Source organism: Vulpes lagopus, chromosome 18 (genome assembly GCF_018345385.1).
Source record: "Vulpes lagopus strain Blue_001 chromosome 18, ASM1834538v1, whole genome shotgun sequence".
NCBI lineage: Eukaryota > Metazoa > Chordata > Mammalia > Carnivora > Canidae > Vulpes > Vulpes lagopus.
The window spans coordinates 42,801,908-42,816,936 of NC_054841.1; the positions used below are offsets into that span (position 1 = coordinate 42,801,908).

Below are 15,029 nucleotides of genomic sequence, written 5' to 3' on the forward strand. Positions count from 1 at the left end.
TGTTAGAGTGGCTGTCATCAGAAAGACAAGAAGTAACAAGTATTGGCAATGGTGAGGATGTGGAGTAAAGGGAACCCTTGCACACTGTTGGTAGGAATATAAAGTGGTACAGCCATTATGAAAAACAGTATGCAGATTCCTCGAGAAATTAAAAATAGAACTACCATTTGATTCAGCAGTTGCACTTCTGGGGTATACATCCATAGGAAATAAAATCAGAATTTTGAGGAGCTATCTGTACTCCCATGTTAGTTGCAACATTCCTCAAAATAGCCAAGATATGTTAACACTGTGACCACTGACAGATGAATGGATAAGGAGTATGCCGTTCTCTCTCTCTCACACACACACAGGAATATTATTCTGCCATGAAAAAGAGGGAAATCCATTTTCTTTTTTTCTTTTCTTTTTTTGGGGGGCGGAATCCATTTTCAACAACATGGATGAACCTGGAGGGTCTTATGCTAAGTGAAATAAGCCAGACACAGAAAGACAAATACCATATGATCTCACTTCTATGTGGAACCTACAAAAGTTAAAGTCACAGAAGAGAGAGTAGAATGGGGGGAATGGAGATGCTGAGAAAGGGATAAACAGCTTTGAAATGCACACAGCACATTGATGTCCTAAGTGTCCTTCAACATTACGAAGTGATTTTCTTTAACCCTCCCGGTGGGTCCGTGGGTCTCAATTTTACGCCCTCTCACTTGTCGTAGGAGCTCTGCCCCTCCTTACCTCTGTGATTATTTCAGGAGCACCTCTTGCTGAGATTCTCTGATGGTTAAGCAGGACTCTTCCATCTAGTTTACCACCGAGAAAAAGAAAGCGAGGAATTCAAGACCACTAAGTACCTGGCTCCTGGAGGAGAGTTGCTAGAAGGTTCTGACAGAAAACTGGGTCTTGAATCTTGTGTGTTAGATGATACCGACTCTGGAGCAGGATTCCACACCGATACTTGACTTTGGGGAACAGTTCGTTGCTGTTTTAGCTTGGGTTGCTGTAACAAAAATACCGAAGACTGCATAGCTTAAACAACAGAAAATTGTCATTATGGAGGCTGGGAAGTCTGAGATCAGGGTGCCAGCCTGGGTGGGCTCCAGGGAGGGCCCGTCCTGGTTCACAGATGGCCATCTTCTCGCTATGTCTTCATACGGTGGAGAGCAAGCTCTAGTCTCTTGCTCTTCTTATAAGGACGTTAATCCATTCTGCGGGCTCTACCTTTATGACCTTATCTAAACCTAACTACCTCCCAAAAGCCCCATCTCCTATACCACCCCACTAGGGGGTTAGGATTTCAACCTAAGAGTTTCAGCAGGGGGCACAAACATGTAGTCCATAACTACTGCTACTTGCCTACTTTTCCTGTCTTTTTTTGTTGTTGTGATTTTTGGATATAGGACTCTGCAGTCATTTTCTCACATCCCAGTCATTTGTGTGACAATGATCACACACAATATCCTGCTGAGGTTCATAAATAATTAAACAGATAACCCACGTGTTGACACTGTTAACATTATAAATGATTTTTAAAAGTAGAATAAAACCACACTTCAAGAAGACAAATCGAAAAATTAGTCACACAGAAGGGAAGGCCGTCTAACTCTGACAAATTCTAAGGCCATGCAGGTCTGCTGAAGGCTCACTGGCTTACAGAGAAAAATACCTGGAGTCCATCACAAGTAAAAAGCAGTCCAACGTAGTTTGTTTTGTTTTTCTTCTATTTGGAAGTACACAAATATACTTGGATTAAAGTGCCTCCAAGTCCATGGTCTATTAAGGCAGGAGCCCAGGTTTCCCACTCAATGGCACACCTTTCTCTGGCTGAGAAAAATGACATGGACAAAATGTGATTTGAAAAGAGTATTCACATTTCTTTGTTTCATTACCGCTCTTAAAAGTGATCATCCCCTCGTGCCATTTACGTCGAAGTAACAGAACCTGGAATAGCAAAGCCCCACAGAAATGAAGGACGGAGAAGCCCTCGGGGGAGCCAAGCCAGCCGCGGCCCTCACGGCCCTCACACCGCCGCGGTCGCGCCCAGGGGAGCAGCCTGCCGCGCGTGGATTCCAGAGGGAAGATCCCACTCATCCCAACACTTCATTGGCTGCTCTGCCGGACACTTCAGTTTCTGGAAGGCCACACTTCTTTCTACCACAAGGAAAAGTGAAAATGACGCATCCTATCATTCATTCATTCATTCATTCATTCATTTTCCGGAGAAACGTGGGAACCCGGAACCCCGTCGGGCTGGCGCAGGGGCCGAGGCACCGGAGCTGCTCCGGGGACCCCGAAGACGACACGCGCTCCCGGCGAGAGGCAGAGGCGTCGTGGCCGGTTGTGGCCGGTTCGTATGCTCTCTAGCCGGAAGGCTTTTAAGGAAGGTTTCAAGGAAAATCAGAGACTGATCGGCCAGCCCACAGCACCACGAGGAAATCGGGTGGCCGTTCCTACAGCCTTTTATTATGAATCTTCAAGCAAAAACTACACCCTCCGGTGGCGCCAGCCCCGCCAAAGCGGCGACGAGGCTGCCGTGGAGCTAAGGCCCCGGCGGGTCAGCGTCGCGCCCAGAGGGGGCGGGTCCGCGCGCGCCGGGGGCGGAGGCAGGGGGGAGGGGAAGCGGCTCCCCGTGCCGTCCCAGGGCCGCACCCGCAGGCAGGCTGTCCGCGGAGCAGACGCCGCTCGGCTCTCGATTGCTCGCGCCTGGCACGTCGGCGGCGCCCCGGGCGGCCGGGGCTCTGCGCTCGAGCGGTCGAGCCTGACCCGCACCCGCGGAGACTAGCTCGGCCACGGCCGCGGGCCCCCGGCGGGGAGGAGGACGCCGCAGCGGCGGGCGCGGGGATGTCGAGGAGCTCGAAGGCGGTGCTGGGCCTCTCGGTGGTGCTGACGGCGGCCACCGTGGCCGGCGTGCATCTGAAGCAGCGGCTGGACCGGCAGGTCGGTGTCACGTGACCGCCTCTTCCGGGGCCCGCGCGGTGCGGCGGCGACGGCGGTCTCGGGCCCTCGGGTCTGTCTCCGCGTGCTTCTCCGCCGCTCTTCGTCTCTCCCTCCCGCGCCCGCGACTGCGGCCGGGCCGCCGCGTCCTGGCCCGCGCCCGGAGCCCCGGCGCCCCCCGCCGCCGCCTCCTGGCTCCCGCTGAGGCGCGCGCGCGAGGTGGTCGGCGGCCGCGTCCCCGCCAGCCTGCAGCGGCGCGGATCTCCGGCGTCTCCTCCGGGCCGCTGCGGAGTCGGGGCGGGGAAGGGGTTTGCGTGGGTTCCCTCAGCCGGCGGTCGGCTTCGCCCCAGCCGCAGCCCCGAGGTTGAGGCGCCATCCTAATGTGTTTCCGTGCCAGTGAGATTTTATCCCAGGATTAACGAGGCCTCCCGCATGCACTTTCCGTGCCTTTGCCCAAGGTAATTTGGTGGATTCCCGCCCCCCTCCCCCCCCGCCCTCGGTGTTTTAAGGAGCAGTTTGCTATGGAAATCCTGTTCTGGGAACTAGAGGTGCCAGCCTCCGTATTTTCTTTTTTCCGTACCCTTCCTTCTGGAAATAGCCGTGGCTTCCTGATGGGTAGACTGACCGTCCATCCTGTGTCTCAGTTCATATTTTCTTTACTCTGGCTGGCAGGTGTTTAATGACCGATCTCTGTGTGTCGGGCACCACACTAGGCACGTTGGGAAGCAAAGATAAGGACCGGCCTTCCTGAGTCCGTAAGTGATTCACAGCAGAGCTGAGCGCTGACTGAGCACAGGCACCTAGGCCGGCGCCTAGTCTGTTAGGGTCGAGCCTAGTTTGCCAAGGGTGAAAGTAATGAACCGGGTGAATCACTAGTAAACGGTCTTTTCTTGCACCGAGCTGGGCACTGTGCTTAGTGTACAGAGAGGAAGCAGATGAGGTCTTTGTCCTCCTTCGAAGTCTGGAAATCCGAGAAAGGTGTGATGGTGTAAGAATTTTGGGGAGGGGATATTGAGGTGAATGATGACAGCATGAAAGAGGTTAGAGATTTGGGAATAAAGTATGACTTCTGGGGGGTAGCTTTTGGAGTAGAGGCAGGAGAGTCCTCTTCTAAGAAGTGAAAGGAAATGAGGGTTATCAAAAGAAATTTGAGATGGAGCAGAGAATGGTGTGTCCAATGTAGCGCTGAGGTCAGAGAAGGCAGGAATTTTCAGAGTATGGGTAGCGTGGGTAAGAGCTTGGTTCTGAACTAGCTGTGCCTCTCATGTTCCTGGGAAGTTTTTACGACATAACCTTCTCCAGATCTTTTAAATCAGAATCTCTTGGAGATGGAATGGGGGGAGGCTTAGGTATGTTTTAAAAGCTACCTAGAGAATTCTGACATGCAGCCAGAGCTGAGTATCACTATGCTAGAGAGTGGAAGAACAGAAAGATTAAGATATTTGGAAGTTAGATGAAGAAACGATTGACCAGAATAACCTGTGTTTATTTTACGTCTGGTCATTCGTTCACTGTGGACTTTCTCTCTAGCCTGGGAAGGAGTAAAACAAATGATTGACATGGTGGGTGTGTTGGAAGGTTCAAGGAAACAAGAAATAAAATAATGACCATAGTTTTCTCTCATTTTTTTTTTAAATTTTTATTTATTTATGATAGTCACACACAGAGAGAAGGAGAGAGAGAGGCAGAGACACAGGCAGAGGGAGAAGCAGGCTCCATGCACCGGGAGCCTGACGTGGGATTCAATCCCGGATCTCCAGGATCGCGCCCTGGGCCAAAGGCAGGCGCCAAACCGCTGCGCCACTCAGGGATCCCTCTCTCATTTTTTTTGACTGCCTACTACGTACCAGGCACCGACATTGATCCTTACAGGAACCCTGTGAAACGAGTAGTACATGAGTAATGGTGAAGAGGTCTTCTTGGTGGTTAGTAAGGCGGTTAAGGGGAAGTCACAGGCAATCAGCGTATATTAAAACTTGGAGGAAGATAGCAAATGGTGGCAGGAAAGCAGGTTCCTAAACTATATGCTGGAGTCTGAGAAAGGAAGGGTAGGATCTCAGAGGCAGGTATGGAAAGAATGATTACAGCGGATGGCCTGCGCTTTTGGGGGGCAGGACCCAAGAACTGGAGAGGGAGGAGGCAAATGTCTTTGCACATGTAGCCAAGGAGCGGTGTTCCAAAAAGTTGATTTTTGGTTGTGTTGTCTGTTCCAGCACGCTTAAATTCCCCAACTCCTCCATAATAATGAACGAAACTCTAGGTCTGAAGGACGTCTGGCAAGTAGGTATTCTGTGAGTTTTTTTAAATAGGCCTAATAATTTAAAACAAAAAAACGAAAACCCAGGCCCTGGACCCCACTCTCATTAATTCTACCTCACAAGACCACTGTTAAAGACATTAGTTTGTGACCTAAAAGACTATAAAATGGTAGTTATTAGTAATGACTGGGTTTTTGCTTTGAAAAGTCTCACCTTAGGCGCTAGGTCCATGTTCTGGAATTTTTTTTACCAGTCTTTAGTGCTTATCAAAGTATCACTGATAGGTCTTTATTTTTTCCTCTGCCAGTCGCATTGTATTTTTTTCCATCTCTCTCCGTTATATAATTGGTTAGTAATTCTGTATAATTTTTTACTACTTCTCTTTACACACTAGAAGAAGCCAAGATCTTTCCTTTCTTGTATCCTAAGTTTCTGTAATCTTTTCTTTTTCTTTCTTTGATGTTTTATTATTCAGCTACAATAATTGATGACAGGAAAGTAGTTCATAGAGTTACTATAGTAAATCTCACCAGGTCTTTTAAAACCTAGAATACCAATTAAACTTTTAAAGTTCAACACAGGAGCAGTTTTTTTCTTTTTAAATTAATGTTATTTCCCATTAAATTCTATACTGAATGTCTAGTTCAGGAATTTCTTAAAATGTAAGAAATCATTTCTACTGGTGGAACACACTACCAAATTAATCTGGTGGTTTATTACATTTTATGTTTATACAGAAAGTTGAAATAGTAATTGGGCATTTGGAGTCTGAAAGTTTTCATGGTTTTTGGTAGCACTGTTATTCCGATTGAATGGCACAAGGATGGGAACCACCTGTTTAGGGTGTTACTAAAATCTGTTTCTTATGTTTTTAGAGGCTTCACGATGGAGTGATCAGAGACATTGAGAGACAAAATCGGAAAAAAGAAAACATTCGTCTTTTGGGAGAACAGATTATTTTGACTGAGCAACTTGAAGCAGAAAGAGAGAAGATGTTATTGGCAAAAGGATCTCAAAAAACATGACTTGAAATGAATGTCACATATTAATGGGACAGTGTTGAGTGTGGTTGTGCCGCTGCGGATGGAGAATAGCTTAGTGAGGCCTTCCAAGTTTGCTTTGGTCACAGTCCTTTCAAGCTTGGCCAAAGAAAAGGACAGTGGATCATATATTCTAAATTATTGCTTTAAAAGTCCCTTCTCAGTAAATCAGGCAGACACTCTTCTGAAGAATTTCTGTCAGTTTGTGTGATCCTGATAGAAGCCCCTTTGTAAGCTTGGTGTCTAGAGTTTAGGATTATTAGTGAAAAGTACCTTGGAACCTGTGAGAGGAAGGGATGGATAGTAACATCCACCTGAGTAGTTTGATAAGCCGGCATGATGATGAAGCCACCAGAACATCTACCTCAGAAGGGCTGGAGGAGGGGGAGGTGGAGGGGGAGACTCTCCTGATCGTGGAATCGGAGGACCAGGCTTCAGTGGACTTGTCTCATGATCAGAGTGGGGATTCCCTCAACAGTGATGAAGGAGATGTGTCGTGGATGGAGGAGCAGCTGTCCTACTTCTGTGACAAGTGCCAGAAATGGATACCGGCCAGTAAGGAGCTTCTTAATTCCTATGATTTGTCAATTACTACGTGAAGGTTTGTTTTTTTAACCTGTGAACAAAACATGAATGTAAAATGGACCTAAATAAAAAGATAATTATTATATTTATCATCAGTTTAGTTGGCTAATGACAGATTTATATAAAACGTAGATAACATTTGTATTAATAAAAATTACTATCAACCTCTCATGTTAAATTAACATTTTTGATGGCAATCCAATAAAAATCAGAAAATTGGAAATTCTGCGTTATTTAAAGAATTAGCCACATTGTTCTAACAAGATCATGTTATGGATTTGGGACCAAATAATAGGCCCAGTATAGAATTAAAGTTCAAGTTACTCTGGTAATATTTAACTCCCATGGAAAACTATTGTTATATGCTGAAGTCAGAGTTAGCAGATTAAAAGTATTTTGTGCTCTTTTTTCTGGGACCATTCTTGTTTTCCACTTGCCGGCCTCCTCGATCTGCTGGCAAGAGATACATACACACACATTCCCCTGATAACACTCTTTCAGCTTAATCTTTGCATCTGCCAGCTTCTTGGCTCTCAAGGAGCATGCTTTGCCAGCCATCATGAGTCTTACCAAAACAGGATTTTCCCATTAGGCAGAGACTAGTAAAGACATATGTACCAGAAGAATTCTTTGTGTAATAGAGTTTGTAACTGGTCAGAGAAATTTCTGTGTATGTATGTATATGTATGTACATATACATACACACATATACATATACATATGTATGCACATGCTGATATGAAGGGGGTAATTTTCTGGTACGTGGAAATGTGTCTAACATGAATTTAACTATTCAGATTAAGTTACTAATAATAAATTAACATTGTCATAGGAAACCTTCTAGAACTTGCTATGCATTAGCTAGTGTTTGTTTCTGAGCAGTTTCTGATTATTGATTCATCCACCTGCCTGAAGATCTCAGTGACATTCCCCTTGTCCTCTAAGGATGTATTTTAAACTGTCCTTCACAGTTGTCTCCCTGCTAACTTCTTTAGCTTCTCTCTGTGGTGTCCTATCCCCACACAACCAGAACTTTGTATTAGAGTAAGCTTTTAATTCTCCACAAACAACTCTTTTCTTATCCTAAGATCTTAGCATCTCTTAATGTCTTCTCTGGAATATGTGTCTCTCCAGCCCCTGTGGCCTCCCTGCCATACACACAGGCACCCCTCTTCACCTGGCCAATTCTAGTCATCCTTCAGGTTTCCTGTAGACCCCACTTTTTCTAGCTCTCCCATCTTCCCAGCATGGTTTGGGTCTTCCTTCTGTGTGCCCTCTCGTTTCCCTAAGCCCACACCACATTCTGTTCCAGAGGTTGTCCTGTCTCCCAGAGCATCAACATCACCTGGGGAACAAAAAATGCAGAGACTCAGACTCCGCTTTCAGAGATTGATTCATTCTGTGTGGGATAGGCCCAGGCATTTAAAAACAAAACAAAACAAAAAAACACTCCCTGGGTGATTCTGATGCACAGTGAGGATGGAGAACCATTGTGCTATTCTGATGACCTATTTTCTCATCTGTGGCCCTTAGAATTTATAAAATGCCAAGAGCAGGCTTTCGTATTCCAGTTCCTGCACCAGTGCCTGCCATGCAGTGGGCACATAGATACTGCTTGAAAGAATGTATAAAGACATCCATAGGAGTCAGGAATGTTAACAGTTGGAAAATCCAATGACAGGAATAAAAACTTGCTTTTCCAGTATCTTTCTCCTTAAAATTAGGGAACCACGATCTCAACAGGCATACACTATGTTAGAAAAATAGAAACCTTTTCTTCTGCCTTCCCTGTTCTTATCCTGCTATCATGGGTTGGCTGAAAAAGAAGAAAAACATGGAAAGTGTGGAAAATCTGGTTGATAAACTGATAAATACTGCTGTAGATAAACCTATGATGTGCCTTTTTGTTTTTCTCGTAGGTCAGCTGAGGGAACAGCTCAGTTACCTTAAGGGTGATAATTTTTTTAGGTTCACTTGTTCAGATTGCTCGGAAGATGGCAAGGAGCAGTATGAAAGGCTGAAGCTCACGTGGCAGCAAGTGAGTAAAAAGCTTTTCCCCTCAAATTCATGCATTCGATCCCCCAAAGAATTTAGTGCAATGAATATTCAGAGAATGAGGAGCTTACTTCTAGGCTCTTGAGCTGTTTTGGGGTCGTTGAGCTGTTTATTTCACAATGACAGTGTAATGAAGTTAGACACTTCAGGTACATGGAGAAAGGACTTCTTTGTAAAAATACTCAATGCTAACTTAGTGAATTAGGTTTGAGATTCTTGAAAACCTCAGACACAGAATTTCATTTATATATAATACCAAATGATTTTATTGGAATTGAAAAGGAGGTCCACATGTTTCTGGCAGCCATGTTTAGAACAATAAAACCATTTAAAAAATATAAAATTGCCACATTAGAAATAGTTTTGGGAGGTATAATGTGGCTCAATTGCAGAAACTGACATAAATCCAGATTTTCTGTATTTAAACCCAGACATGTGTGATTTTTTTTTTTTTTTTTTAAGATTTTACTTATTCATGAGAGACAGAGGCAGAGACACAGGCAGAGGGAGAAGCAGGCTTCATGCAGGGAGCCCAACGTGGGACTCGATTCCGGGTTTCCAGGATCAGCCCTTGACCGAAAGCAGTGCTAAACCGCTGAGCCACCCAGGCTGCCCTTGAATATATATATGTATATATTTTTTAATTTATTTTTTATTGGTGTTCAATTTGCCTACATATAGAATAACACCCAGTGCTCATCCCATCAAGTGCCCCCCTCAGTGCCCGTCACCCAGTCACCCCCACCCCCTGCCCACCTCCCCTTCCACCACCCCTAGTTCGTTTCTCAGAGTTAGGAGTCTCTCATGTTCTGTCTCCCTTTCTGATATCCTTGAATATTTTTTGTTTGAGGTATACCTTTGTCCACCTTTTAACCATCTCTAGTACCAGCACCCTAATCCAACCCAACTATAGCCTGAACGATAGCTTTTTTGTGATCCCCAGATTGCCTTAATTTTTTTTTTCCTTAATTACTATGTCTATAACAGGGTACCAATGTCAACAGTAAGTTCTAAAAATGAACGAATTATACGTTACTTTCTCAGTATTTATGTTTATTCACTTTAACAAATAGTGCCTACAACAAACCCGGTGCTGCTTAGGCCTGGAAACTGCTGTGCTGAGTGAAGCAGCTAGGTAGCTGGCCTTCTAAGCATTTATTTTAGACAATAAGCAGACAAATAAACACGTTAATTACCCATAGCACTTTTTTTTGCCATGAAGGAAATAAACAGGGTAATGAGGAAGAGAGATTAGATGAAATGATCTTAGCCACTTAAGATATTCCTTATAAACTGCAGTTGCTGTAGCAGCTTTGACTGTTATCTCAATTATCAGTGCTTCACTGGGAGATGTGCTAATGAAATCTGTCAGGGGTGAATTTAGGGAGGATTTTTTGACTTAGTTGAAAATATGCAAGTAGAAAATGAAGGGAAGTTTGTACTGAGGATATAGTCTCAAATTTTATAAATGTGATGTTTTTACCATCATGTATGTGGGATATTATTTCTAGGCAAGGTCAGATTGATATTAACAGATTATTCTGAGGCATATACCCATGGCACATTTGCTTTTGATCTGCAAGGAGCTTCTCAAAAAGCTGTAAAATGGAAAAATAGCAAATATGTATCGTTCACTTGCAAGAATATGAGTTTTCTGTCTGTGGAAGTTCTTTTGAAAACTGGCTTTTGGTTATATTGCTCAGAAGATGTAATGTTGGTTTAGTTTGTATATTTAATTAGGCCAACATCGCTTGAAAATTATGTTTTCATTACCAGAAGACAGATTGATGGGAGATAATACCCTGGTATGATGAAGTGGTAGATCAGACACATCTGGTTCTTGGTAAACTACTGACCATATTTCTAGTTGCACCTAAAAAAGCCAGCCTCAAGAAAGAGCTGAAAGAAAAATCAGATGCTTTTGGTTAGTCTATTGATGTCAGCAAACGGTGTACTGGGATGTGGGTTTTCTGTCTTTTTAAATCTTAAATTTTGTATTTGTTGATTTATCAAAGTAATAAATGGAAATGCATATTTGATCACAAAATACCATTTGTAAATAGGTCTGGTCTCCTGAACTTTCTTCCATGCCCTTTCTTTGTGTCCTTTCCACCTTAGTGACATGTGAACAACAGTTGGAAATTCAGGAGGAACTCTATCCTGTGTTTGGGAAAGATAGGGTACTTGTTACATTCTCATCTTGGACACTTATTCTTACATGGCAGGTGAAGAATGTACCATGATCTGTACTCCTTTTTCTAGGTGTTTTCCAGTAGGGACTTGTGAAGTAGCTACTGAGGCTGTGTCAGCCCTGGGCTCAGCAGCCCTGGGGATACACTGTTACTGATGGGATTGGGCTGGTAAAAAAACAAAGTATGAGAGCAGAAGACTGAAGTAGAATTCATTTCTTTAAGATTATAGATTCCAGGAGAGGAGGAAAACCAGGTCTTTCATATATTGAGTTTGCAGTTTGCTCATAAATATTAAGTCATTACAGAAAAAGTTATTTTCAAGTAAATATGTGAATTTCCACTTTTTAAAGTCATGAGATATTTCAAACATACAAAATAAAGTAGCAGACAATGTTTCTACCCCTGAGATTAGCTGTGAATACATGTGTCTTCCCGTACTCTAGGGGTCTGGGAGTAGGCAGAAGCAGCTCATTTCAGTCTGTCCTTAAAGTATTTCTTGAATAGTAACTGTTTTAAGTTGTGGTAAAATATAAATAACATGAGTTTACCATTTTATCTATTTTTTTTTTAAGATTTTTTTTATTTATATGACCCAGCACAAGTAGGGGGAGCAGTAGGCAGAGGCAGAGGGAGAAGTAGGCTCCCCATGGAGCAAGGAACCCAACATGGGACTCTATTCCAGGACCCTGCAATCATGACCTGAGCCGAAGGCAGATGCTTAGCTGATTGAGCCACCCAGGCACTCCCATTTTATCTATTTTTAAGCATTTAATTCAGTGGCATTATGTACATTCATGTTGTTTTGCAACCATCACCGCTATCCATTTCCAGAACATTTTTATCTTCCCAAGCTGAAATTCAGTATCTGTTAAGTAGTAAGTCCCTATGGACAATACCTGTTTTAAGGAAGATGTTTGTTGGCTGATACGAACCTGTTACTAAAGTGCATGGAAGAACTTGAAAACTCCGTTGATGGGATTGTTTGGTGGGCCATCTGCAGGATTCCTGAGTCTAAGGAGTGAAATTACTGGAAGTGTTAGCATTACCAGGCCCTCGGAGTCAGAGGTCCATCAGGGTTCTTAAGCTGTGTGTATAGGTACTGGGGAGCCTGAGTTGCAGCTTACTAGCCCCCTTACACTTTCAGAATCCTCCTTCTGGAAAGAGGAATCAAGTTAGATTCTTTTTCATGGATTCTCTGTCCCCTTTGTGATTTCAGGGGCCCCAAATCAATCATTGTTTTTATTCGGTTGAAACGTAGTTTTGAATAGGTGATATAGTTTTGTCCATCTACATGACATAATGTAATTCAAAATTGTGGGCAGCCCCGGTGGCTCAGTGGTTTAGCGCTGCCTTCAGCCTGGGTTGTAATCCTGGGGGCCCGGGATAGAGTCCCGCATCGGGCTCCCTGTGTGGGGCCTGCTACTCCCTCTGCCTGTGTCTCTGCCTCTCTCTCTCTCTCTCTCTCTCTCTCTCTCTGTCTCTCATGAATAAATAAATAAAATCTTAAAAAAAGAATTGCATATAGATGTAAGAAGAAATTCCTGAAAAGATAGTAATTAAATATGTCAGAAGTGATTCATTCTTTCTTTTTTTTTTTTTTTTTTAAGATTTTATTTATTTATTCATGAGAGATACAGAGGCAGAGACACAGGCAGAGGGAGAAGCAGGCTCCATGTGGGGAGCCTGATGGGGTACTCGATCCCGGGTCTCCAGGATCAGGCCCTGGACTGAAGGCGGCACTAAACCGCTGAGCCACCCAGGCTACCCGAAGTGATTGTTTCTTGAAGGTATATCTAAAGTGATTTTTACCTTCTTCTTGGTTCTTCTCTCATTATTGAAGTCTTTTACAGTGAACATGTGTTAACTTATGTTTCTAGAAAACGCTTCCCAATTCGGGGCCATGAATTCATTACCTGTAAACAAGCAAGGCTAAACCAGATGAGAAGTTTTCACATGGAGCTCTTGGAGCCTTTCAGAGTGGGCTGAGCAGCTAGGCCTCTTGCCTCTGGGCCCCTCTCTAATGCTATTACCGTCTGAAGAAAAGTTTCCACATATGAAAATGACTAACCACTGCATAGATGGTGACTACATTATTTTCAGCTTTGAAATTCGAGAGTCTTTTGTTTCTGCTCTCTAAAGAGCTTAGAAAAATACATAGGCTGGGGTGACTTTCAGAATATTTAATAAAGGTCAGCACCATCAGTCAGAAAATGTGGGTCTAGAGGCCTGCAGGCTGGAGGTTATCTAGAGCCACATCGTGTAAGATGGAGAGATTCAGGGACAGAGCTGGGGGGTGGGGGGTGTTGGCCAGGTTGCTTATGATGGTGGTTGTTTATCATCGGTTCAGCCACACCTCAGCTCTGCGTGTGCAGCATGCCAGCAACAACTGCACGTACTTAAGTGGATTAGTGCTATTCATCTAATGAAAGCAAAACAGGAAATAAAATTCTTTACTGAGTCCATTCCAAAATATTCCTTTTCCCCCTGTGTTCCCTGCCATTTCTACTCAGAATAAAAAACAAGGAACTGATTCCCCTGCAGGTGAACATCTCCAATCACGCTTTTCTCTCAGCCCGTTGTGTTTGTGTTCCAGGTTGTCATGTTGGCAATGTACAACTTGTCCCTGGAAGGAAGTGGACGGCAAGGTTACTTCCGATGGAAAGAAGATATCTGTGCTTTTATTGAGAAACATTGGACCTTTTTACTAGGGAATAGGTAATGTGATTTTTTAAAATATTAGACTTGCGTGAACAGGTAAAGAACAAGGTACATGAGATTTGAGACAGCCTGATGAAGCCCTTTAGGAATGAGTACTTGTGGCAATTACAAAGAATGTTTTAATTCCAGAAAATGTTGTTATTTTTTAAATTAAATAACTTGTTTACTATGGAAAACCGAAGTGGAAGTATATACTATAAAAGTATAGGTTTCCAGGGGGACCTGGGTGGCTCAGTCGGTTAAGCGCCTGCCTTCGCTCAGGTCATGATCTTGAGGTCCTGGGAGTGAGCCCCGAATTGGGCTTCCTGCTCAGCTGGGAGTCTGCCTCTCCCTCTCCCTCTCTTCTGCTTGTGCTCTCTCATTCTCAAATAAATAAGATCTTTAAAAAAAAAAAAAGATAGCTTTCTAGACTTTTCTCATCCTACTTTATTATTTTTTTTATTATTTATTCATGAGAGACACACGGGGCGGGGGGGGGGGGGGGCAGAGACACAGGCAGAGGGAGAAGCAGGCTCCATGCAGGGAGCCTGACATGGGACTTGATCCCAGGTCTCCAGAATCACACCCTGGGCCAAAGGCTGCGCTAAACTGCTGAGCCACCCAGGCTGCCCTTCTCATCCTACTTTAGAGGAAACTCTTGGTTTCTACTGAGCATGAAGAGATTTGAAGAGTTTCTTAGAAAGTTAAAAAACAGAAAGTTGGATTGCCCAAGGCTGTTTAATAGTTGGATGAGTAACCATGTAATGTAAGGATATAGGATCATTATGTCCTTTTGAAATCAGTGTCTTACAGAAGGTCAGAGGAAGAAACGCAATGGCAGTGACAGGCTGTATCTATTTAAATTGCTCTTTATTAATAGACTCTTATCAGTATTTGTGTTTATTAACCAGAAGGTAGAACCTGTAGATACGTTTCAGTATCACAGCACTTAGCTAAGTCTAGGCGCATTAATACATATACACCTTGTTCATTCATTCCACTACATGATAGTGCATTGACTTACTGCTGAGCACATCTCCTTGGTGGTGGCTTTGGCTCATCAGACCTATGTATTCCAGTGCACAGATATTGAGACCACATGTTTTAATTAAAGGTCCATGCAGCTCAGCAAGATTTTTATTGCTATTAGGGATCAGTGAGTTTGCAAGTGCATTGGCGAATTGTATGAGATGCTGATTATTAGTTTGCCGTCTGAAGTCCCATGTGAGTTTCATAAACCTTGCCTAATTGGGTCAGTGTAGATGTGCTAC

At 43.8% G+C, this 15,029-nt stretch overlaps 2 protein-coding genes across 3 annotated transcripts in view; both read left to right on the forward strand.

The window, feature by feature from the left end:
• The first annotated feature begins 2,700 nt into the window (after positions 1-2,700).
• On the forward strand, positions 2,701-6,214 carry LOC121478096 (protein PET117 homolog, mitochondrial). Its single transcript, XM_041732925.1, has 2 exons — positions 2,701-2,934; positions 6,065-6,214. Exons 1-2 carry the CDS (start codon positions 2,839-2,841, stop codon positions 6,212-6,214), a joined length of 246 nt encoding a protein of 81 aa, XP_041588859.1. The 5' UTR covers positions 2,701-2,838.
• Positions 6,215-6,525: 311 nt separating this feature from the next.
• The window catches only part of KAT14 (lysine acetyltransferase 14), a 34,817-nt gene continuing 26,313 nt past the window's right edge, over positions 6,526-15,029 (forward strand). For both annotated transcript variants that reach the window (XM_041732923.1, XM_041732924.1), the window contains exons 1-3: positions 6,526-6,784; positions 8,734-8,852; positions 13,655-13,776. In XM_041732923.1, the coding sequence (XP_041588857.1) occupies positions 6,526-6,784; positions 8,734-8,852; positions 13,655-13,776 (500 nt within the window). The remainder of the gene's footprint in view (positions 6,785-8,733; positions 8,853-13,654; positions 13,777-15,029) is intronic.